A 24361-nucleotide genomic window follows, 5' to 3' on the forward strand; every position below is an offset into this window, starting at 1 on the left:
AGGTCCACCCATGTTACTGTAAATGGTATTATTTTATTCTTTTTTATGGCTGACTATTATTCCATTGTATAAATAGGCTACTTCATTAGGCAGTCATCTGTCGATGGACATTGGGGTTGCTTCCATGTCTTGGCTATTGTAAATAGTGTTGTTATGAACACTGGGGTGCAGTATCTCTTTGAATTAGAGTTTTCTCTGCATATATGCCTAGGAGTTGGATTGCTGGATCATAGGTTGGTATCATTAAGTAAGTACTTTGGGGGTCTAATCTATGTTTTCTATAAATGTTTCTACTAGGAGAGAAACCTTTAAATTGGCCTACTGCAGGTTTTTCCCACACATCAAGATTGTAATAAAACCTGGACCCATACACATAGCTACATTGTCTGGAAAGTTGTTAATGTCCCAACAATTACTTCTAGGTTCTAGGCTACTGATGAGAGGGCAGTGGGTAGGGTGAAAAAGGAAGTCAAGGGATAAGCAAAATCCAGATTGAGCGAAGGATTGTTCTTTGATATTAGAACCTTATTCCTAAAAACAAAACGCAAAAGAGATGAGGGAGGTAGGTGATCACATTTACATTTTATAAAGATCAATCCTCTATAGCAGTGTTACCTGATAGGAATAGAAATATCAAGCAAGTCACAAATATGAGTGATATTTTAATTGTAAAATTTCCAGTATCCACATTAAAAAAGGAGAAAAGAATCAGGTGAATTAATTTTAATACCATAGTTCATATAACCCAATATACTGAAAATATTTTCACTTTAATATGTAATCACCATAAAAATTGTTTACTCAGTTGTTCACCAACTTCAGCTCTGCCATACTATTCTAGAATATTCAAGCAAACTTAAAAAATTCCAGCAATAAAGAAAAGGTGTGTGTAAATATATATATATATTTACAGTTTCATGGAAACCAACTTGAGAACTTTCATTTCCCTCTAATAAGATTCTAGTTTAGGATGGGCTATGTTCAATTTCTATAGATACGTTTTCTTACTGATAAACTCCTGGGTAACTAAGAGATAATGAATACTTTATGTGGAGAAGAGACCCTCTAATGATTACTTATCCAGATCATTTCCACAGAACTAGAGAGGAACACTGCATTCAGCAATGCAATATTTTACCTATTAGCTGGTGCTCGAGAAAAGTCAAAACACTACTGAGTCTCTTTAAACATCTTAACTGATCCAAGACATACAATTAGACATTTTAAGGTGACTTATTTCTTATAAAAATAATGTTTTTTAATGAAAGTCCAAAAGTCTGAAGTAAAGGTATTTGAATTTCTCCAAATGCAAACAAAATTCCCCGGTATTGTTGATTCTGTCAGTGTCTGAACATCCTGTAGCTACTATCCTGTGGACTTCTCACTGGTCACTCTTTAGTAGAGAACTCAGGTATCCATCAAAATAGGAAGCACAAATCCTATTGTATAAACTGAGTCCCCTCAGTTTGTGGCCTGAGTCTCAATCTCTTTAACCCTAAGAAAGTTGCCTGACACATCAGGTACACAATAAACACCTGTTGAGCAATAGTAATAGCTAACACTTATATGACACTGAAGGTGTGACAGACTCGTCTGAGTGCTTTCTGTATTTTAAAACATTCCATCTTATGAGTAGATACTATAATTACCCTGTTTTACAGATCAGGAAACTGGATGAAAAGATATAATTTTATTAAGACTCCAATATTACCATGAACACATTTACAAATTGAATCCTGAGAGACTTTGTTATACAACTGATGTTGTTAATTTATTGTAATGACAGTGTAAGTACAGCAGCTAACATTTATTCAGTTTCCTGAGTCCCAGGCATTGTTTTCAGGGCTTTCCAGATCTAAACTCAATACTCCCAAGAGCCCCTACGAAGTCGGTATCATGAATGTCCCCACGTGATAAATGAAGAAACGGAGTAAAAAGATGCATTCTTAAAAAACCAAAAATATTTAAATACTGTTGACCCTTGAACAACACAGAACCTGTAAGAAGTGGACATTATTATGCGCATCATTTTATAGGCGAGGAAACCAGACATAAAGAGCGTGAGTAAACTGGCCAAGGTCACGCAGAGAAGGAGGACGGTGTTAGGACTCACACTTAGGCAGCCTGGTGTTGAACGTGTCAGAATTACATTAAAGTTTTGTATTCATTCAGCGTTTATCTGTGTAAGATGAATTGTGGCAATTTCCCGTATCTCCTAAACTGTGAATGAAGGAACAAATAAATGTATCAGTTTTAATCCATTATGAATGATTGACCCATTTTTAACTAATACTTTTACTTTGCTCAACAACTGTTCTAATCAGAAAGTTTTCCTGTTTGTAGAATTAAAGCCCTACAGATACCACCCAAGTAAACATTCCAATTACTGGGCTAGAGACCAAGTTGCTTTGAAAATAATTCTAATTTTAAAGGGGGCTCCTTTTCCATTTATAATCTCTATGAAAAATAAACCTCCACCAAAAAAAAAAAAATTCTGTTTTAAAAGTGTCTTTAGCACTAAAAGATCAAAAAGAGAGTTAATGGAATAAAAACAAAGAAACATTTGATGAGTTGCTATAACTAAGTGAATATCAATATTTTATTTTATATTAATTCTTACAATAATTTTTATTATTGTTAAAACAAGATGACTTTTTTATCATTTTGGTAGACTAGTCAGCTTTCTCTAAAAATATTCACTGAATAAATCATTTTCACTTTAAATCATATACCTAGAGCCTTCAATTTATTTATCTGCTTAAAAGCTATGAGGTTTTTTTCTATGAGGAATGTAAAATAAAAATTCCCACACATCCCTATTCATGGCATATGAATAGTGTAAGCAGTATTATAAAGCTTGATACTTCTGGTGCATAATTATTCAACTTTCTCCATATGTAGACACCACACCTTGTTGTCAATAAATAATTCCACTTTAATGGCAAAGTAATAATTTAGACAGATACAGGGTGCACATCTGCAAAAAAATATATGCAAGCTGGTTTACAAGCTAGAGGAACAACCGACCAATAGAAAATACATCACCCAGTTAAGTCCATTGACACCAAGTACTTATCGCCGGGCTTTACAAAGACTACAAAACTTTCCAGATGATTTATTTCACTGTTTCTGTCTATTTACATGATATGTTACATCAAAAATGTACAAAATATAAAATGTATACAGACAAATGTTTCACAAACTAGTTTAAGTTGTAAACTAGGAGGACCTACTGGGATGTATTGCAGGAACTTCTGTTTATGTTCATGTTTGGACTGTGGTTCTCAAAATGGCAGGGAGGGATTCGCAGTTTTCTTAGATCACGTATGATACAAGGGCAACCAGTCACTCGTCCAGCTACGTTGTTCGATGTTTCACAACAGATTTGATCCATGTTTGAGGCTTCAAAGTCAGGGTGACGATTCTGTGTGCATAAATTCAGTCCGGATTTCCCTTAGGGCAGTAGCACCGTGGACGACCTAGAGACCGAGCGACACTCTGACCACTGGCACGGGTGTCCTGTGCTGTTACTGTTCCACAGCAACGGACCCGCGGGTGGTCACAGAGAGTAGCACCAATTACGCGCCCTGAAAGTAGCACATTTCCACACGCACAGGACAAGTCTACACCATGGCCTAGCCCTTGGGTTGAGAGATTTAAAACCTGTCCTCTGTGTGTGGTGGTAACTTCTCCAGTCACTCCCATCGGTTTTCATGCACTCTCTTTAAAGCCTGCCACGACAGATGCACTTGTAGACATTTTTCACTTTTCCAAAAATGTACTGGCTTCATGGACAGTTTAGAAGCATGCTCACCCTAGCACTGATAGCTCCCGCATAGTCAGAACAACTGTAAATACAGGACAAACACACCAGATAATAACAGCGTTGAGGGTTGGCATTCTGTATTTGTTTGCAACGTACAGGGACCGATCTCGGCAAGTGAAACACCTCTTAACACCAACGGGATAAAATACACTTTTTGTTGTTGTTGTTGTTGTATTTGTTTCGATTTGTGCAAGTTTTAAAAAAGATTATTTACAATACCTACCCAGTAGACTGTGCAAATCTAACCTTCTTTTACAGTATCAACGCGCCTTCCTCCACAGTGACTTCACCGCTTCAGTGTTCTCGAGTGCTGAATTTCTCATGTAAAACAACAGCCATCAAAACAACATGCTCAAAACTCATCATAGTTAAGAAAAAAACCCAAAAAACCCAACAAAAAGAATAGGGGAGGAAAGCCAAACAGTTGTGCTCATGCTGTGCCAAATGCTTCCAGCTTTGCTGGATAAGAATGCAAAAATCTCCCACCTTCTGAAACTCTTTTACCTGGATCTGGATGGAATTTCGCCACAGGGCTTAGCTTTGAAGTGATGGTCAGAGAGGGTTTCTGGGTGACTTGACTATTTCGGAGGATGGGCAAAGCAATCTATTCCCGAAGGAAAAAATACTCCTCTTTCTCCTATCCATTTCTTAAAAACAAACAAACAAACAAAAGAATTTGAGCGAGATTAGAGAGAGACAAGGCTACTGTGTTAACTGGCGTTGCTGGGTTGGAAAGGAAAAGACCGTGGAAATCAGCAAGGGTTTAAGATTTAAACCAAGTGTTCAACTGTTGTAGAAATCTGTTTTAAGGCAGTGAGACAGCACCATAGGAAATGTTCCTTCTTGTCACTGAAAAGGCTCAAACAAACAAAGCCCTAAAAAAGCCTTTTGTCAGTGTTGACTAATAATTGGTATAAAACTCTTTTTAAGGGAGTGGGCAGGTGGTTTAAAAAGACCACGGTGGTAAAAACAACCTTATAAAACCTGTGACTCAGACACTAAAAAGTTGCTGGAGCACATCCCGTGAACATGGCAGTTGAGAATTACATTGGCACTTATCCAGATTGCCACAGCAGTGTTTCCCTGGGGGTCACACCTTGCCTTTTGTGCTTCCGGAGGCCTGGCCTCTGCCTTGCGGAATGGGGGTGAGCACACAACACAAACACTACCGGAGCTCTGAGACCAGCACCGTGTGGCCCAAAGGAGGTTGGACGGATCAGAAGAATGGACCCTGCTTGGGGAGAACAGCCCCTCAGAGGAAACAAAAGGAAGGAACGAACAACAACGAAATAAAAAAGGTCTGCGTTGTAAACTTTCAAAGAGGAAAAACATAAAGTCCAGTTTGGCTATCCCGTGTGCAATCTATCAGGTGCCCTGTCCTGAGGGTCCTTTCCAGTTGAGTAATGGAGCCTTACATCACTCCACGGACAGAAAAATGTCTAGAAATAAAAGAAAGTTAAGCTTCCGTGTCCGTTTCGCATCTTGGTGGTTCAGACTTAGTTCTGCTGCCTCCTTGGAGACCATGACTCTGGGTCAGGGCCCTTGACAGGGTGCTTTCATACTGGCAGTGGTTTTGTGAAAATACCTTCTTTTTTAAACTTTTTTTTTTTAAAGCATAGTCATTTCCCCCCCCTTTTTTTTTTCCACCCTCTAGAGGGTAGATTCAAGAGAGGAATCCAAAACGTCTTCAGGGTGGCTGGCACTATCACTGTCGCAGCTCTGTGTGCCCGAGTAATTGGCTGCTTCTTGGAGTTTCATTAGCATATTCATCTGAAGAAAGAAAAAGAGACATCGATGGAGGCGATGAGGCATTGAGGAAGCCAGTTCCAGCAAACACACGGCCCTGAGCCACACTGAGGCACCGTCTCATCCCATCCAAGTGAAACAGGAAAACAATTTTCGATTTTTACGAGTTGCCCCTGGCTCCTACGCTATTTCTCCCAAACATGACTCTGACAGCAGAACCATAAGGACACAATAGGGCTGCTAGATACGTCTTTTATTTGAGGTTGTGAATGAATACGGCTCCAGCAGGGAGAGTGGAAAGGATACTGTATCACAGCTGGACATCTGGGCTCGAGGCTGGAGAATGTGCCAAGCTTTCCAGCTTTTTGGCTGCGACAGGCAGAAAGCCCTGAATGGCAAGTGAAAGTCGTGAATGTTCATCCCCACGCAGACGCACACCCGGGGCTCCCACACATGGTCCCTGGGGAGCAGGCGGGGAGAGGGTGGAAGGGAGCCAGCTGCTGCCCACAGCACACCATCTGCTGCTTAGGAGCTGACCTCCCAAGGAGGTGACGGAATGAAGCCGACCATGAGTGTCTGAAGGGGGATAGGGGAAGAATCACTGTCAAGTTTCTGCTGTTGTTGAATTTCTGGCTAAAATGTGATTGATACATCACTGAAAACAAAAACCACCTTCTGGAACGGTGGCGGCTGTTTCACATTTCCCAGTCTTATAGGACAAGGGTAATGTTTGTTCTAGCAAAAGGGATGGATGCGTGAAAGCACCTGGGGAGAAAGACAGCTAGCATTTCCATGTATGAGAAAACAAAAGGTGGCCACCTTGCTTGGATTTTGATAGATCTGCAGATTCACCCGTAGGGATGTCAAAAGAAAGATGGTCCGAAAAGCCCATTGTGGATAAATGGTTCGACAGTTTTAGCAAACACAGAAAAATTGGCACATGTCTTCGTGAGGGTATAGACTTGTTTTCTTATCAAAGGTTTCTAGAAATTGTAGTAATCTTTATACTGTTTAATGCATGCTGTCTATTTTTACAAAGTCATCAATGTTTTCTTCTTTTTCCCCCAAAGTAGAAATATAGGAAATCTGACTCAATAGAAAGGAGAACTCTAAAAGGGATTCTTTAGACATATGTTAGGTTTATATGCTTGTGTGCTCAGCATAATGTGTGCTCAAAAAATGTTTGTGAAATAAATGATAAACTGGTAATTACCAATTTCGGCACGGATGCCTTTCTGACAAAGAGGTTACAGTGACAGCATATTTTAAAGCCATTTTAATATTTTTCAGGACTATGTTTTTCAATACAATTTTTTAATCTGATTCCCTGAATTTATTAAATTAGCTACATAGAGATATGAAATGAAAATTGTTGGTGAGAACTTCTTAAACCAGTGAGTCAAAAAGCCAAATGTCTCCATCAACATAGTGTTTTTCTCTCCCTCTCTCTTACACACATACACACTCATACCCCTACCTTCATGCACAATCACATTCCTGTCCACCTTTCTTTTGTCAATTCCTCCCTATTAGTAGCTAGGGGGACGCTTAGGCATCTGGGTGAACATAATTTGTAAAAGAGAACGATGTTTTGAGCGCCCTCCTGATTTACTAAAAGAAGAAATGGTTTCAAGGGTTATGATTCTATCTCAGTTACAAATGTCTGAAATCACTCGAATCCTGACTGTTGTCAAAGTTTTATGGTATAACAGTAGTATTATTAAAGTCTTAATTCTTGAAAATAATATCACATAGTAAATATATTCCATTAGAATAAGTTAAAAATCTCAGATTCATAATAAATATATACAAAGACCTTACTCTGCCTTCTCATAGGTTATTTGTATATTCAAGTCAGAGGAGATTCTCCAGTGCCTTTGTTAAAAAATGAATAAATAAATAAAAATAAATAAACCTAATTACCACCCCCCCTCCCCCGCAAAAAATGCCAGATATCATAACCCCTTGCTCCTTAAGATGCTGAGGTGAGCAGCAGGTTAGGAATCAGGGATTTTTTTTTTTTAACCCAATTCTCACTCAGAATGGGGAGATCCTGGATCTCTTTTCCTTACTAGCAGACAAGAGCATTCAGAGCCGGGCAAAAGAGTGCTTAATGGGCGCAGCTGACTAGGACTGTGGGAACTGGGAACATTTAGGACATCTCCTGAAGGTCCCATACTCTACAGAGTAACCCTGAAAGCAAACCTTATAAACACCTCACCTCATCAGCCATAGTATTAAAAACTGCAAAGGGAGAACTGAAAATTACAAAAAATTCAGAGGAAATAACCCATATTTGTACTCTAAGGCTTATACTTATTCTATTCAATTTTAATCATCCTTTCAGGGATTATTTACTACACGCTCACAGTTACGCTGAATTCAAGCCAATTCTACCGCCACTGTTGACTTCTGGCTATGCATGAGCTAAAGGGACAGATAGCTATTATAAAAATGTTAAGTCCAGGCCCATAAGGAGTTTATAGTCTAGATCCAATGTCCTAAATAAGAGCTCCCTGGACCCTAAGTAGGTCAATGTATATACTTTGGTGACTTTACGGAACTCTTTGAGAAAGTATGCAAAACTTTCTGGGTGTTGAGCATTTTGTTGGGAAAAAGGTCATGAAACTTTATCAGGTGGTTCACCTGGAACTCCCAAAACGTTAAGAAAGATCAGCTGGAATGAGGCTGATGCACACATGTCAAGGTAGCCCGCAAAATACCCAGTCAGTTTATGTCCTCAGGTATGATCACAGGTAACGATTTTCATCATCGCCTTTCTGTTCGTTTGTTTTTAGTAACACAATGACCTTCATTTCAACATGTCTTCTTTCTGCATTGGTTGTCCAATATTCTCTTTAGTCATGGAATGGTAAGCTAACAAAACATATTACAGTGGATACTGATCTATAGGAAGTCATCAATAAAAATTAAAAAATACATTTAAAAAGGTCATTTTACTAAGAACTCCACGCACTTAATACTTCCAGAGTATTCATACTTTGGAGTTTTACTGACTTATATTAAGCCTCACAGGATTGCAAACTGAGAAAGGCAGGGGTAACACCCCTTTGATTTCCATGTCTGTTTCTTCTCTACTGTTGGCAACAGATTAATTCTAAATTTAGTCAGACTAGTTGATATATGTAAAATATTCTTTGGTTTTTCAAGTATACACTAGAATGTATTCTTTTGGGTCTTTTTTTTTTTTTCATTTTCAAACAAAATTCAGTTTTCTCTTACCTACCTTGTAAGTTGAGTCATGCAATGTTTAAAATTTATTTATTTGCATACATAATTTCCTGCCTAATAAAAGAAAAAACTATGGTTACAGAGCTCAGCCTGGTTTCAGTGTTTCTTGATTATTTTTAAGCACCCAAATTTGGTTTTTCACTTTTAAGAATTTCACCCAATGAAGTAGGCCAAAGGTAAAAATGTTAAAAATGAGTACCAAAATCAGGACAGTATCAAATATTACCAAGAATAACTTATGTCTTTGATGCAGATGACTAAATTCTAATGACCAAACACTGTAGCTGAGATTATACAGAAAGAATCAAACCTCAGCTTCTTACCAAGGGATCCCCCTCTGTGTCTGTTTGTGGAATGTGCTTTGAGGTTGTAGCTTCCTTCGTGGATACGCAGCCCTCATACCCAACATCTTCTGGTCGCAGCTGAAGTAACGCTGGGCCCTCCTGAGGCAAAGACACCGAGCTCCATGGGTATGTGTCAAGCACCCACTTTGAGGGATCCTCCCAGGGTGCACGTTTCCCATACATCTAAAAAGTGATCACACATTCAGGAAAGATGAAATGCACTTCTATTCAGTACAAAAGGTGACTGCTAACTGAGTGATTCCTCTGAGTCCCCATGGGACTTTCAGGGGAATGAGGTGTCCCTATACAATTTTCCAGATTTTGAACATCTATCTGTCTATATAGTTCACTTTAAACTTGAAGTCTAGACAAAATAAAGCTGAACACCTGGGCTCGACTGTCAGCATTCAGGGGAGAGCATGAAGGAGGTTTATTTTAAATATACATAGAAATGACTGCCCACATTTATTTTTCGTTAGTAGTTTTACAAACTGAAAGAAAAAAAGTAAAAAAAGAAAAAGAAAGCTCAACATTGAGAAAGGAAAGTTCCAGTACTGGAGAACTGAAAAGAGCCACGCTAGACCCTAAACAGAGTTCTCTACGAAAGTGCACTTTGGAAAGATGATGAATAAAAGAGATTTCTATTCTCTGTCTAGGTCTTTCTACTCAAGCTTTCCTTGGAAATAAGAATCCTTTCTCTGCTAACCATTTTCCTCAGATTAACTTCCTCTGATAATCTCAATGCTTCCTGTTGTAACTCTTTTTAGATGTTTACTTGTAAGGTCACTGGTAAAAGAAGGAAATCATGGGAAATGAAAGCTTTGTCAGAACTCAGATGGAGGGAGAAAGTCAGGAAGAAAAAGATGATAAAGCCTCGGTAAGGTACTGGCAGTGGAGCAGAGGGCAGAAGATGAATCTGAGAGATGTTTAAGAATTTTTAAGCTGGACACAAAGCCAAAACCAAACTGGAAAGGGCACACTGAGAAGACAGAGGTTAATGGGACTTTGTAAAAACATGTAAGACCACAGGGGCACAGAAAGAAAGTTAAAATTAAGAGAAAAGGGCCGCCACATGGGTACACTAGTTCTTTGATGGATTGTCCTATTCCACTGAGGGAAGTTCTGGGTACCAGGTGTATACTTGGTCCCAGATGGCACGGAACACCACTGTGAGGTGTTCCATGTGGCTTGTTGTGGTTCAGAGCAAAATGGTAGACATTGAAGCCATAAAATCCAATGGACTGCCTTGGAATTGTCTTTTTTTCCAGGTTTTTCCTGGAGAAGCTGTATGAGGTTGTGGCAATCTTGCCTTAAAAAAAAGTTCAATTTCTGATACCTGTGCATTTCTTCAGGAGATGATGGTAGAGGCAGCAATCATTAGATTCTGTTTATAGTTCTCTTGTTTTGAAGCAGAAATTTTCTCAGTTAAAAACCTACATTATAGAGGATGTAAAACATAGCTTGCTATACAACATAAAATAATTAAAGGAAAGTATAACTCTTGGAAAACAAATGTTAGAAAAAGAATATGAAAGAATCAACTGATGCTAGCCTTTTGAAGAATCACCAAGAATACCAAAATTGGAAGAGACCAATAAAAAGCTAAACAGGCTTAATTCCGTATTTCAGAGTAAAATAGATGTCATAGAAAAAGAACTGAAAGAAGAGAAATTTAAACATTCAGAATGACATGAGCTGATTGTTATTCCAAGAAAGACTGAATCATCAGAATAAAAATCAGAATCCACTGTATCACCAGTGTTTTGTCCAACGAGAACATCTGGCAAAGAGTATTCCCCATATGGTTCCCCACCAAAGCATCAGCCTTCATTTGAAAAGAGATTTTTCTATTCCTCTCAACTTGAATCTTCATCTTTGCAACCATGGTTTGTTTTTCCACCTCATGCTCCAATTCACGGTTCTTTTTGCCAGTAGATCCAATGAAATGGTTCATGACATATGTGATTCCTTTTCTTCCTGCTCCTCCAGAAGTCACATATGGACCATCTGAAGAATATCATCTGCCAATGGACTTCCAGTGCAGCAGATCCTTCCGTAACAATGAGAACTGTCTACTCACCAAAGGGTTTTCCATCATTTCTCCAAGCGCTAAGTCTCTCTCCACCACCCTGCCCCTGCTACCCACTCCCAGCCCCGACCATGCCCTACATCATGGTTGATTCAGTTTTCACACTACCTACTACTAAACATCCAGAACCACAGCAAAGAACTTGAAACATTTTTATCCTTCTTCAAAAAAAATTTTTTTGAAGTATATTTCAGTGGGATACAGGTATTACTTTAGTGATTATGCTTTTGCCTAAATGGAAGCTTTATAGAATTATAATTCTCAGCAAAGTGTTTTATGAGTAATATTGATTTAAATATTGAAAAGCTCCTATACTTCAAAAAACAAAATCTAAGGATTTTTAGTCATTTTTGACTCTTTTTTGGTACAGATGATTGAAATCAAGAGACCTAACTCACAAATGAGGCAGCAAAATAGTTTTAGAGGAATCTTGGCATGTGATATGCTATACGTGAAAAAGAAAAATCTTTGCGATGGTCTCTTATTTTGTTGAAGACATTTTCTGGGGCTAGTTCAGCTCATACCCTTAAAAATATGAAATTGAATTATTTAAATCTGGAGTAGGACCAGCTGACATCACTCTCTGGGATCATCACCTCTGAGGGTTCAGAACATCCTCATAATATTCATCATGTTAAGCAGAACCATCGTGATAGTTCTGAATCACTGCCATACCATTCTACTAGGTGAGGAAAGCGTGATGGCGAAAGGAAGTGAAATGAAGGAAAATAGATAACCAATTTTTTTAGACAGTAAAATAAAGACTTAACACAGTGTCGCAGATGACAAAATGTGAAAAGCATGAAGTATGGCTTAATTCTAGTAGCAGTTGTGATAACCAGGAATAGAGATGCCTGAGCCAAAACTACCTAAACCTTGGTTGAGTTCCTGAAAAGAAGATTGGATTTTTCTACAAGCCGGGTGATTATGCAACGCAAATCAGAAAGTCAAACTTAAGGGTCACAGTTCTACAATTTCATGAAATTTCAACTTCAATATAAGTGAAAAATCAAGACTGATGGAAAAGGGATAGAATATTTTATTGAAGAAAAGAGTTTTATTAGTGATATATTTTGACTTCTTAGTTAAGAGTAAAGAGAAGGGATGGCTGCAGGGCCTCATGATTTACGGTAAATGAGAGAAACAGCAGGGATGCTGCTAAACTCACCTGTTTGAGATTTTTTTTTAAGTCAAATGCCTTAGATTTTCAAGTACTCTCAAAAATAATAATGGATCTTGCAAGTGACATTAAAGGGCTTCACACAATGAAATAGAGTAAAGCGGGGAATCCATAAGCAAAAATTACTTGCTGCAGATTATATGATAAGAGAATTAATGATCAAGGCCCATCTAAACATGCCTCTGGGCAATTAACTGGCTATCTAATAAGAACAGTCTGTAAATATTTACGGCAATAAATTTGGCTTTCAATGTGTAGTTCTTCCAAAAACTGGCTTTCTCTTTCTCCTACATATTTATTCTCAGAACAGAAAAAAAATTTGCATACTATTTGCTCTTTCAATTTTTACCACTATAATTATATAGTTTATGCCTTTAGTTTTCTACAGAAATACCCAGAGAAATGAATGGTTTTTTTTTTTTTGCATTTAAAATAAGGCTAACTTTTTTCCACTTCGTTTCTTAAACAGTAAAGAAAATTGAGTACAATACCTGAAGACCTTCTCTCACTGCCTCCAGAATATAAGGTACCAAAGAATAGTTCCAGAGATCCATGAACCATACTCTAGAACCTTCCACATCCATGGGGCACGGAAGGAAAAGTCGAGGACCTGAGACGACACAGATGACAAAACATTTTTGAGAGCTGTTATGTTTAACAGTCTGTTACATTTAGACACCATTTTGGGGGAATTAATTTATTTCTTGCAGGATTCTTAGAAAATTGTAGTCCTAGCCAGCTTGATTATTATAAAAGTGGGTTTTACTGAAGACCCAGTCTTCAGGACTCTCCTTTCTTTATGCACTAAAATCTTAATCTAAAACATAACATTGCAGCATTAGAAGAAACTTTAAAGGTCATAATCCAGTCAATCCGCCTCATTTTACAAATGACAAAACTAAGCTGAAACAAACTGCCAAACATAAAATATGTCATTATTTTTAGGAGTCAGCCTCCACCTTGGTCTTCTGATCCCAAATATAGAATTTTTCTTTGTACTTTACACTGTGTTTTTAGTGAGTATGACATCTTTATGATCCAAAGCAGTGGGAAGGGGACTTCTTTTGTGTGTGCAATTTAAGAAGGAAAACAAAAATAAACAACTATATGCCAACTCAAGACAAATAACTCAAACAATCTGTCTTTATGCAAAACACAAAACACACTATCTCTAACTAAAATCCTCTCTCACAACTATATTTGATAGGAGTCATCAGCTAAAATTTGCTTTTAGCATTAAAAGGTTACTCTAAACAGACACAATTTATTTCAAATGGTTTTTTGATTTTTAGATATTTTTCTCTCTTAAACTTATTTAATGTCAGTAAAATCTTAGTAAATGGTAATAGTCAGACAAAATGAATCTAATTAGAGACACAAAGCTTAGAAGAAGGCAAACTTTCAGAAGAGAGAAAAATGGAAACTTGAGAAACATTAGCTTCACATGTTATTTTCTGCCATCCAATCTGGCCATCTTTTCCACGTACTCTTAGTTCCTGGAGAACGGCATATTGCAATTTTGGAACTCACCAATGGTAACATCAGAAGAACTGTGTGTTTCCAAAAAACTGTTGAGATGATGCCACGTCTTGGGTATCCAATCTATAATTTTGACTAGGTCATTATTGCGTACGTTACTTTCAATTTCCATCTCTATCAGTTTCCTTCGTAGATACCTGCCTAAAAAGCCCTTCACTGGTTCTGTGTGGTTTGCACATAGTACCCACCTACAGAAAGAAAAAAAAAATCCAGAAATCTTTATATAAATAAATCTTTAAATCCACAGTGATTCTCTTTCCAATACAAAGTAGTAACGTTCCTATTTCAGTTGCTGGCTAGGTTTTAATGATCAAAGGGGTTAGAAAGTCTATTAGCACTAGAGCTGTAATGTAACTAACTTTTCTTTCTGAGCTAAAGACAAGCTCGTGTGCATCAGCAGTGAGTGGGTGTGTACACGCTGAGCCCTCTTCTGTAGGAAAATCACGAGTCCTGAAATAGGAACTCTCTTCACATTTCTCACACGTAGAAGAAAAGTGCTCCACTTTAACCGGTGACATAGTGAGCAGGAAAAACATTTCTTTTCTCTTGTTTTTTTTTAAAGAAACACTTCTGATTACAGGATGAGGATCACAAAATGTCTGCTTGAGAAAGACTGTCAGAGGAAGTGAGAATTATTTTCACACCCCCAGGTCACCACTGGCAGGATTTGTCAACGTACAAATGGAAAAACACCGGCCAAAAGCAAACAGAAAGGGACAATACCCAAAAAAAGCAAAACACATTCAATTGATCTTTACCTGAAATTGTGATGCAGCTCTAGATTTGGTGATGAAGAAACTCCCTGATTCATCGTCCCAATGATATACGGACTGGAAAGACATAGAAAGCAAACATGTACTAAAGGTAAAAGAGATTATTATATTAAAATGGTCTCAGATAACAATTTAGATAAACATGGATTATTCCATTTTAACATTTGGCTGTAAAAGGGTAACTCTGTGATGTTAGGTTGGAAAATGACAAAGATCACTGAACCGAAATTTATTAAGATTTGGGGTTCATTTTCAGCTCTGGCATCCTAGGCAAATCATTTTAATCATTTTTCACCTCTAAATTCACATTTATTTGTCTATAAAATAGAAAGTTTAGATAGAATAATGATACTGGTCTCTCTCCACTCTAACATCTTCTGATTCCTATGCTTATAATCCAATTCACTAATTTTTCTTTTATTATTTCATAATTATTTCAAAGGTCCTTAATAGCATGAAAGAATTTTTATTTCAATATTTTGATTCAATATTTATTTTATGGTGATTAACTTTTAGCATTTAAAAAATCTTCACCAGAGATTAACAGGGATACTTACACCATTAAAACTAATCTTTACATTGTTGCTCTGAAATGTCCTTTTTTAGAGGCCATACTACAGTGAATCTTAAGTGGGTCTTCAGGTTTTTTTATACCCTACTTTAACCTTGTCTGTCACGTAAAGAGTTAAAAAATCAGAGTCACTGATGGAGAGCGGTATATCTGAATGCATTAAATTTATCTCTATAGGAAGGTTGAATTTAAACTTTAATATGAACTAAGAATGAAACCAGAGCTCTGCAGCCCCCTTCTAGTTCTTAATTTCCTGATTCAAACATTCTATTACTGATAATTAGTCTCCCAGACAGTCAGCATATCTGCAGTAGTTAACATCATCCAGTGAATAATGTTTCCATTAAAGGGCCTGGGGATGTAGTTGTTGAATGAATAAATAGCTGTTCAAATGAAAACACAGAGATTCTTCGGAAATATGGTATAATAGTAATGAAGGTTTCTCAAATTAATGGCATTTGCTATAGGTCTTAAAAGTTATAAAGGCACCAGAATGCAATACAGCTCACCACTTCTTCGTATTTCATCGTTCAGAGTATTTTACAAGCATACCATTTGTTGTATTTACAGTTGAGGAAACCATTGAAGATATCACTCAGAGAGCCCACGTGATGAAGATTATCAAGAATTATTACAACAGGAAGCTCTGCACCGTTATTATCAGCACTGCACTGTTCGGCCAGGTTAGCTAGGTACTGTTGCAATTCCTTTAAAAAAATTATGAAAACAAATATATCAATGATAAATTTGTACCAATGGCGAGCAATTCATAGGAATAGCACATTCTGTGTTCTATCCAGGTTCTTTGATTAAAACCCATAAATCATTCCATTGATACAAAACCTTATTTTACAAAGCAAAAAAAAGATATATATATATATATATATATGTATAATTTGAGAGGATGCATTTTTTAAAGGAGAAAAGCCAGTACAGAACACCTGAAGCAAATATAAAACTGAAAACACAAGGACATATTTCTCAGTTGTTTTCTTCCCAGAAGAAAAGCCAAAAAAATAAGATTTCTGGATATGAGCTCTTAAGATAAACCACAAATGTTGAGACTTCAGTTTTGTTTGTGACTTTACAATGACAAAGATGGATTTTAGAAAACTTTATAATTTCAAGTGTAGACTAAATGGCACCCCCAAATTACCACTAATACTTCAAATATTTTAATTTATTTTGATGAGGTGCATCTGAAAATATACACCTGGGACTTAAGTAAAACTGTGGTTGGTTGGTTATTTATTTATTATCCTCATGCAACTGCTGTAATTTTAAACAAAGACAATTTTTTTTATATTTCACAGGGTCACTTGACATTAGCACTTAGCATTTATTAAGCTTCTTGGTTCTTTACAGGTATTATTCCTTTCTAATAGCTTTTAATCTAAATATGGTAACCAGTTCACTGATTGCTCTCACAGATGGGTAGGCCAGGACTATAATTAGGTTTCTTAGAATTATCCTAATCAGTAAGAGCATTTCCATAATATTTGCATATTTACAATGACATTTGCAATTTGTAAATCTTGCTCAGGGTTAAGAAAACAATTTCATTATGGACCCTGAGTAACGAATAGAATCCCAAGTGATAAGCATGCCATTTTTTTTTCTCTCAACACAGCTTTAGCAAGCACCTACTAGGTGCCAGGTACTCTGGCACCAAGGATTTAGAGATTACTCCTATATTCCAGGCTTTAGAGTTGATAAACAGAAAGGCAGGTCAACAAGTAAATCACAATGCAGTGGGATAAGTGAAATGCACAAAAACTACAGAAAAACTAAAGACAGCATCTAACCGAGATTTAAGACTCAGAGGACAACAGAGGATGGGGATGGCGGTATGACTGAAGAATAAAGGGAAAAAAGAAAAAGCTGGAAGATACGAGTGTTTGATGTGTTTGGAGAAATAACAGTGTTCTACTTTTGCAAAAGAAATGGTACATGGTGGCAGTGCTTGCAATGAAAGAAAAATCAGAAAAGACTGAATCCATGCAGAGGAATGTGGATTTTACTATATAAATAACTGTGGACCACTGACATGTTGCTGTTGTGGTTTTCAGCAGGTAAAAAAAAAAAAATTTATCAAAGGAAACATAAACGTGACAGATATGATGATTAATTAGAATTGCAAAAGGCATTCTAGAAGCTTACTGCCCAGAACAGAAGGTGAGGCGTGCATACGGATAACCAGAGTTCACAGTGAAAAGTGACACATTACCTCAAAGGAGTGCACACCAAAGATTTTTGTTCAGAGCATGGAGAGATTACCTGTAGCTGCTGGGAACGACTTTCTGTTGGCAGTATTGCTTCCTATGAACCCTTTATTTTTAAGATTAGGTAATACTTTAATGGTTAAACATAGAAGAAGAGCTTTCCACATGGAGGAAGAACAACCAAAGACAGAAACACAAAACTATGATACCCATGCAGGAAAGAACTAGTAATATACGCTTTGTAGATGTAAATAGTGGTAAGCAAGTTGGAAAGGAAAGTCTGCAGCCTTGAATGATTGTAAGATTACTGGACTTTTCCTGCTGACAGTGAAGAAACACTGGCTGGGAGATCTGAGTAATGCAGTCAGAATCGTGATTTCCAAGTATGGTAAGTACATTGTGGAGGAGGAAGAGAAACCGGTCAAGAGAATAACAAAGTTGCTGAAGCCAAGAGACACTGTGGGACTCAAGAGGGGTAACAGAAGCATGGGTAGACTTTTGACCTAGTGCAGAAAGCAAGGGGGAACACTGCAGGATTTTACTAAAGTGGTGAGATTTTAATTATGAAAAGACACCCTGTTTCCATGGAGTGAAAGGATTAAGTAGGGAGAGAGAAGAGAATTGAACAGAATTTGTAAATAGAGCAGTTAGTACACAACTGCAGTAGCTGAAGTGGTGGGATGTTTATTTGGGGAGGAGGGTGGTGGTAGTGGAGACGGATGGAAGAAGATGCATGGATGGTAATATTTTCAGAGCTGAAATTGGGATTTCTAAACATGTATATTTAGCATGCTAAGGGAAACGTATTTGTAAGCTAATACAAATGTCTACCATATGGGAGAGTGGGCATGGCTAACAGTGTCCAACTGGAGTCAGTACAAGTTGGAACGGGGTAGGGGGTGAGGGGGAGTCATCCAGATGAGAACAGAATTGAGAGACAACAGAATGCTGGGGGATATTTTCAGTTACTGGCAGGTGAAGGAAGAGTGGTCAGTGAAAGAGACTGAGAAGGAAAGGTGAGAAGGAAAGAAGCAGAATAGTAATCAGGAAAATGAGAACCATCTCTGGAAAGGGGAGACCAATTATAGTAATTTGCTATGCCTAGATCAGAAGAAAGAGAGAAGAAGATGATAAGGAAGAAGATGAAGAAGAGTAGGAGGAGGAGGAAGAAGAGGAAAATGAGGAGGAGAAGTAAAAGGAAGAAGGGGAGAGGGAGGAAGGAAGCGGGAGAGGGGAAGCAGTGGCCACAAAGGGCACTGAATTTGGCAATAAAGAAATCACTGGATGATTCTGGAAAAACCGGGCCATTAGATTCTGTTATGGTTCTCTCTCAGCTTGAGAAGGGTAGTAGATCCCTTTGGGAATCTAATGATAGCTATGGACCAGTCCCAAGTAGAAACAGGCATACACAAAGAATTTACTCACATAACCTGAGTTTTTTTTTCCAAACTCCTTTGAAATCACTTCCTGCTCCCCACTCTAGCCTAACTGGGGTAAAATCTTAGATTGACGTATTGATTCATTAGCATTAAAAGTTTCATGTCCAGGATCTACTCAGGCAGCACAAAACAGGTATATCTACCAGATGGTCACAGATAACGAGATGAAACCCACACTTTGAAAATATACACAGAACACAGCTGTTATATACAACCTGTTTATCACTGCTTTCTCTGGTTTTGACTATAGACACCCTCAAAATGAATCTGCCAAGTCCAGTATTCTGATCTTTCCCCACCTAACATTCCAAGTGGCTTCTGCTGGCCACATCGTCTTTGCTAAATCCATCTCGAGCCTTCTGGGCCCGCTATATCAAATGTCACAAAGTGTAACTGTTTATGTGTCTTGCTCTCAATCAACATATTCCAGCTGGCAGCTCAAGAGAGGGCTTGAAGAGTGGGAAGAGGGACAGAACGTAAAATGCAGAAGGCACCAGACACATGAAAAGATGTTTTTCTCTTTGATGGTTTATTGTTCAATTTTTTTGGAATCAATGAGCGCTATGTGGCTCGGTTCCTTCAGAGCCATCTAGGCACAGCATAAAGAACGTCAACAGTCGCCCAGCTCCAGTTCTCGGGGAAAGAATTTATTATTTCATTCCTCATTCACACGTTGCGTTAGTACATCTACGGTTAGCTGCTATCCCTCCCACAATGCAGTTTCTCATCCCTCTTGCTCTACACCACTCTCATGTACCACACCCACCCCTCCCTCCAAAAAGTATGGATTCTCTGACAATTTGGCAAGAACTGGCCATGTCTCTCTCAGTTGAAATGAGAATGGGGGATTCAACCACCATCTGAATAGTGCTGAGTTCCAGGGAAATGTTCAGAATGCATGGGTTGTATTCATTTAACAGCAGGAGATCCCATTGGGCTTCATATACATCTTTGTTCTCCTTGAAACATACAGGTAAGACACTTGAACAAGGGTCTCTGTGTGTGATGGGGTTAGGTGGTCCGTATGGGTCTGTGTGTGTTTGTGTAAGAAACCCTCATTGGGTGTCAAGGGCTGTAATTGCTAACTGCAGGCAACACTTACACTGTGCTTGCAACTAATATACTGTTCTCTCATCTCCCTGCTTCTCTCTCTCTGTCCCCCCCGCCACACACAGACACACACACACACACACACACACACTGATTTAGTCTTTGCCACGACCCCACTATTTTTCCCATTTTACAGCTGGGAAAACTAGAGCACAAGGAAATGCAACAGTTGGCCCCAGGTCTGATAACTGGTCACTGGATGGACTTAATAAACTCCTCCTTTAACAATTTTTTTGTTGGCTAAACTAAATGTCTTGTTTATTTCAAGAATCCAGTGGCTCTGGGTTGCTTTTAGGAGATATATTTCTTTTCTAAAAATATGCAGGCCTGAGGTTTTCAGAAGGCTGGACCAGTCTGGATCCTCTAACCAGGTTATCTTTGGACAAATAACACGACCCAGTATTGCCTGGACTATGGGACGTACTGCTTATAAGAAGTGTAGTTTCCTAAGAGGACCTTAGGTTGCACTGACTGGGAATGTAATGAATAATTATTGGCAAAAATAGGCCAGTGTGAGGAATATGTGAGGCACTGACTATCTCCTTCTTAGGATTCTTTATGTCACTCAGAATCTACGGAAGTACTGGCTGGTTTTATAGCCCCTCATGCTTGTTTAAGAGCTAAAAACGTTCAGGATGATTATGATGGTACATTTGACCTTAGCTGAGGTGAAATGGAATATTATTCAATTTCCCAAGGTTCCTAAGCAGAAATCCAGTAGAAACACAACATAAACAAACTGCTGCTCTCAGAATCTCTGCCTAGAATATATTAATTATACCCAAATCCCCATGGCTGCAACACCCGAGTTAATTCCTCCTTCTTTATTTTGACCCAGATCGAGTCTGACTTTGTATAAACCTCTGATTCCTCCAGCAAGAGCTATCCTGGCCTCCTGCTTCTAGAAGCATTTGCATGGCTCTCTTTCTGCTCTCACCCTTCCTAAATGGATGTCTAAGAGTGATCAGACAAAAGAGATTGTCATTTTCTTCCATCCATTCCCAATGCTCGTGAAGTGCCTGATAACTGAAATGTCAGCGCGCACTCTTGTTCAAATTCATGAAACAGGGTTTCGTCATTCACCAGATTCCCATTTAAGTCAAAGAGATGATGTTTCCATGGACGATATGGAAGTCTTCTATACTCTTGAAGCCTAGTTGCTTCAGACCCTTACTGACCAGCAGCAGCAGTTTTCTGGGGAGTCTGGGACTTACCTTGCTAGACTTGTGGTCCACATTAAAAGTGGCAATTGCATCCTCCATCTTCTTCCTTCCGGATTTGGTTATTACATATTCGGCAAGTTTGTTTGCTAAATAGGTCTTTCCAGTACCACTAGGTCCCGAGAGTATAATTCTGTGATGCTCCATCAACAAGTTAAAGTACCTTTGAGTAATTGGCTTAGGAATCAGCGTATCAAAAACAAAACTGTCCAAACTGTTTTCTTCTACCCCTGAAGGGAGAAACAAAGGGGAGAGCGTGCCTTAACGTCCTACATACGCTAGAATTAAAAAATGTAGCATCAACTGGCTACGGGCTTTGTTAGCCGGAGGAAGGCAGTCCTTGCAAAGCACTTTCTTTGGTATTTCTAGCCCACAACCGTGTTACTATTTTAAGACAGAAAACATCAGTAATGAAGCAAAGTGAACGTCCCAGTGAAAGCCAGCCCTTCCCTTTCGTTCGGGCTTCCCTCCACGGTCTACTTCCTGTTTCTCACTGAGATTTCCAGAGAGAAATGGAAGCATTACTACGAATTCTATCAACACAACCTTCCTTCCCTTTGAAGGTGGCAGTTTTGTTAAGAATAAATGCAAAGATTAAAATGAAACTTATAAATGTGTGTCATGGTCTTCTCTTTTTCTTCCTCTTTTCTCCTTCCTCTTGATTTCTCTCTTTCTCTCATTACACATCCCAGTTGCACAGCCCCTTAAACTTTTGAAGAATATGAATTGTGATATTTGGCAAGGGATTAAGAAGGAGAGCAACAGTATCTCCTTTCACGAACCCAATCACCTGAATCATGAAATCAAATATTGACCAACCAGTCTATTAATCCGCAGTTGATATAGACGTATTCTGACTCTTTGACATACATGAACAAGGAATTACATAGACAAGCATACTTTAGATATTCCACTTGCCTAGAATTAATCACATTATCCAAAGCAAAGAGAATCTCATCCCTGGTGCTTAACTTCCATTCTCCTTCCCCAGTGGGTATTTATTGGTTATACGTATTTTAAAATTAAAGATACAGTGGTGAACATGTTACCATGGAACATGCCATAAACTTTCTGAATCTTCCCTAAATGAAAGATGACAGTGAAGAAAACCTAGAAATTTGCTAAATCACATTCTTTTTTGTGAGTCTTGGAGAATCTTCAAAATTACACCTCAAAACTCAAAGAGTCCCATTTACTTGGATTTGTGTGTTTTTAGTAGGATTTTAGTGTTTTAAGTATAAAGATGGTTCATTTCCTACCAACATTGTCGAAGTGGTTAATTAGTTTTCAAATATGAACATTGGAAGGAAAACTGCAAAAAAGAAAAGAAAAAAAATATTGGTTAAAAAAAAAAAAACACAGTTGTGCTTTTCTTTCTACTTTTACCCTTACCTTTCAGATTCACAGTGATAATATTATTATCGCCAACAAGGTATCCACAAGGCAGGAGTTCAGGCACTTCTAGGCTGTGAGATCTGATTAAATCTCCTATACAGTAGCTGGCAATACAGTCAGAACTGAGACCAAGGCTAGCGGATGTATCAATTCGGAACACATACTCCTAAAATGGTGTACACAGAAAAGGAAAGTCAAAACGGAGTTCCAGCTCCTGTACAACAAATACAAAATTCATGGGGACGTGAAGCTAGCAGTCAAGAATTTTAGAAACAGGTAAAATCAGAACTATGAATATCAAACGGCATAAGGAGAGAAAGCTTCCCTTAGTGTTTGAAATAGAGGAGCGGAAAAGCAGATTTATCAATGCCGTTGAAGCTGAGGAAAGCGTCCAAAGAGAAACACATTTGAAAACTCGTATCCGGATACCTTGCACAGCTTACCTTAAAGAGACGTCTAATCACACCGTCTAAGACATCCCACTTGGTTTTTCCACTAACACCAATGGATCCTATCAAATAGGCCTGAGACTTCTGGTCCTAAAGGAGAACAAAATAAAACAAGATAAAACCCAGCCGTGTGCCTTGTCTTATTACTACATCTTCTACTAGGTCATATTAATAGAGTGGTAATTAACACTAAAATATGTATGAAGCCTATGGGGTTTATAATAACAAATATACACAGTGGGTTATATAAAATACAAAATACCCCAATCAACCAACAAACCAGTCAACCAAAGAAACAAATTAACAGTAATAGCAACAAAAACAAGAAGGAAAGTGGTATGGTCAAGGAAAACGGATTCATGCATGACCTGTTCAGCAGAAGGGAAAACGACCAGGGGAGAAGGGTCTGCCCTTTTAATGCAGTGGGTGCATCTGGAGAAGCAGCAGCTTGGTAGGAGGGAAACGGTGACAGAGATGGACTAGAACTACCTAGGACTTCATCTCATTATTGTTGTGATCTTATCTTTGTTAAGTCTAAATCTCAGGGTTTTTTTTTTTTTTTTTAGATTATCTCTAAAATCCAATCCAGCTTTGGAAAACAAGTTATCCACGGTAGTGTGGCATTCACATATTTACAAGACAGGTCCCATCTTGAATGTCCAGGAAAATCTAATATTTAAAAGGACTTGCCAAAGAATCCTACTGGACTTACTTTGTCAAGCAAAGAATTCCTCTATTTATATTAATATTAAGAATTCCTTTATTTGTATTAATAACAGTCCCAAATTTATCTTGCTTGTAGGATGAGATTTTGAGGAATTGCTACAAGGTACAGAAAAATAAACAACTCAAGATTTATAGACTAACTGAAGCCTCTTTTATGTTGACTGGAATGGTGACATGAGACAGTGATCATGACACCAGCAGATGTAACTAGATAGTTGATGTATCACAATTCTGGCTCAAGGAACCAACTTGCATTGTCCTTAAGAGGTGGCAGAAAAATAAATGAGCTAGGTGTTAGAAGACATGGATTCTACAACACACAACATCTACCATGTAACTAAGAAATGTGACATTAGGTTAAGTCACGTAGCCGACTCAGAGCCTCAATTTCTTCATCTGTAACATTTAACTCTATAAGGGTAAATGATTATCACCATTGTTTAGATATAACCTGACTAGAAGCCAATATTTTTTACAGAA

General features: G+C 38.1%; 1 protein-coding gene across 2 annotated transcripts in view; it reads right to left on the reverse strand.

Moving 5' to 3' along the window:
• Window positions 1–3099: 3099 nt before the first annotated feature.
• The window catches only part of NAV3 (neuron navigator 3), a 309585-nt gene continuing 288323 nt past the window's right edge, over window positions 3100–24361 (reverse strand). For both annotated transcript variants that reach the window (XM_072973357.1, XM_072973356.1), the window contains 9 exons: window positions 23150–23245; window positions 22704–22872; window positions 21306–21541; window positions 15873–16027; window positions 14735–14806; window positions 13968–14164; window positions 12929–13047; window positions 9148–9351; window positions 3100–5596 (listed from right to left, as the gene is read on the reverse strand). In XM_072973357.1, coding sequence (XP_072829458.1) covers window positions 5477–5596; window positions 9148–9351; window positions 12929–13047; window positions 13968–14164; window positions 14735–14806; window positions 15873–16027; window positions 21306–21541; window positions 22704–22872; window positions 23150–23245 — 1368 coding nt within the window. In that variant the 3' untranslated portion in view covers window positions 3100–5476. The remainder of the gene's footprint in view (window positions 5597–9147; window positions 9352–12928; window positions 13048–13967; window positions 14165–14734; window positions 14807–15872; window positions 16028–21305; window positions 21542–22703; window positions 22873–23149; window positions 23246–24361) is intronic.

The sequence above is a fragment of the Vicugna pacos genome, chromosome 12 (genome assembly GCF_048564905.1).
Source record: "Vicugna pacos chromosome 12, VicPac4, whole genome shotgun sequence".
In the NCBI taxonomy this organism is placed as follows: domain Eukaryota; kingdom Metazoa; phylum Chordata; class Mammalia; order Artiodactyla; family Camelidae; genus Vicugna; species Vicugna pacos.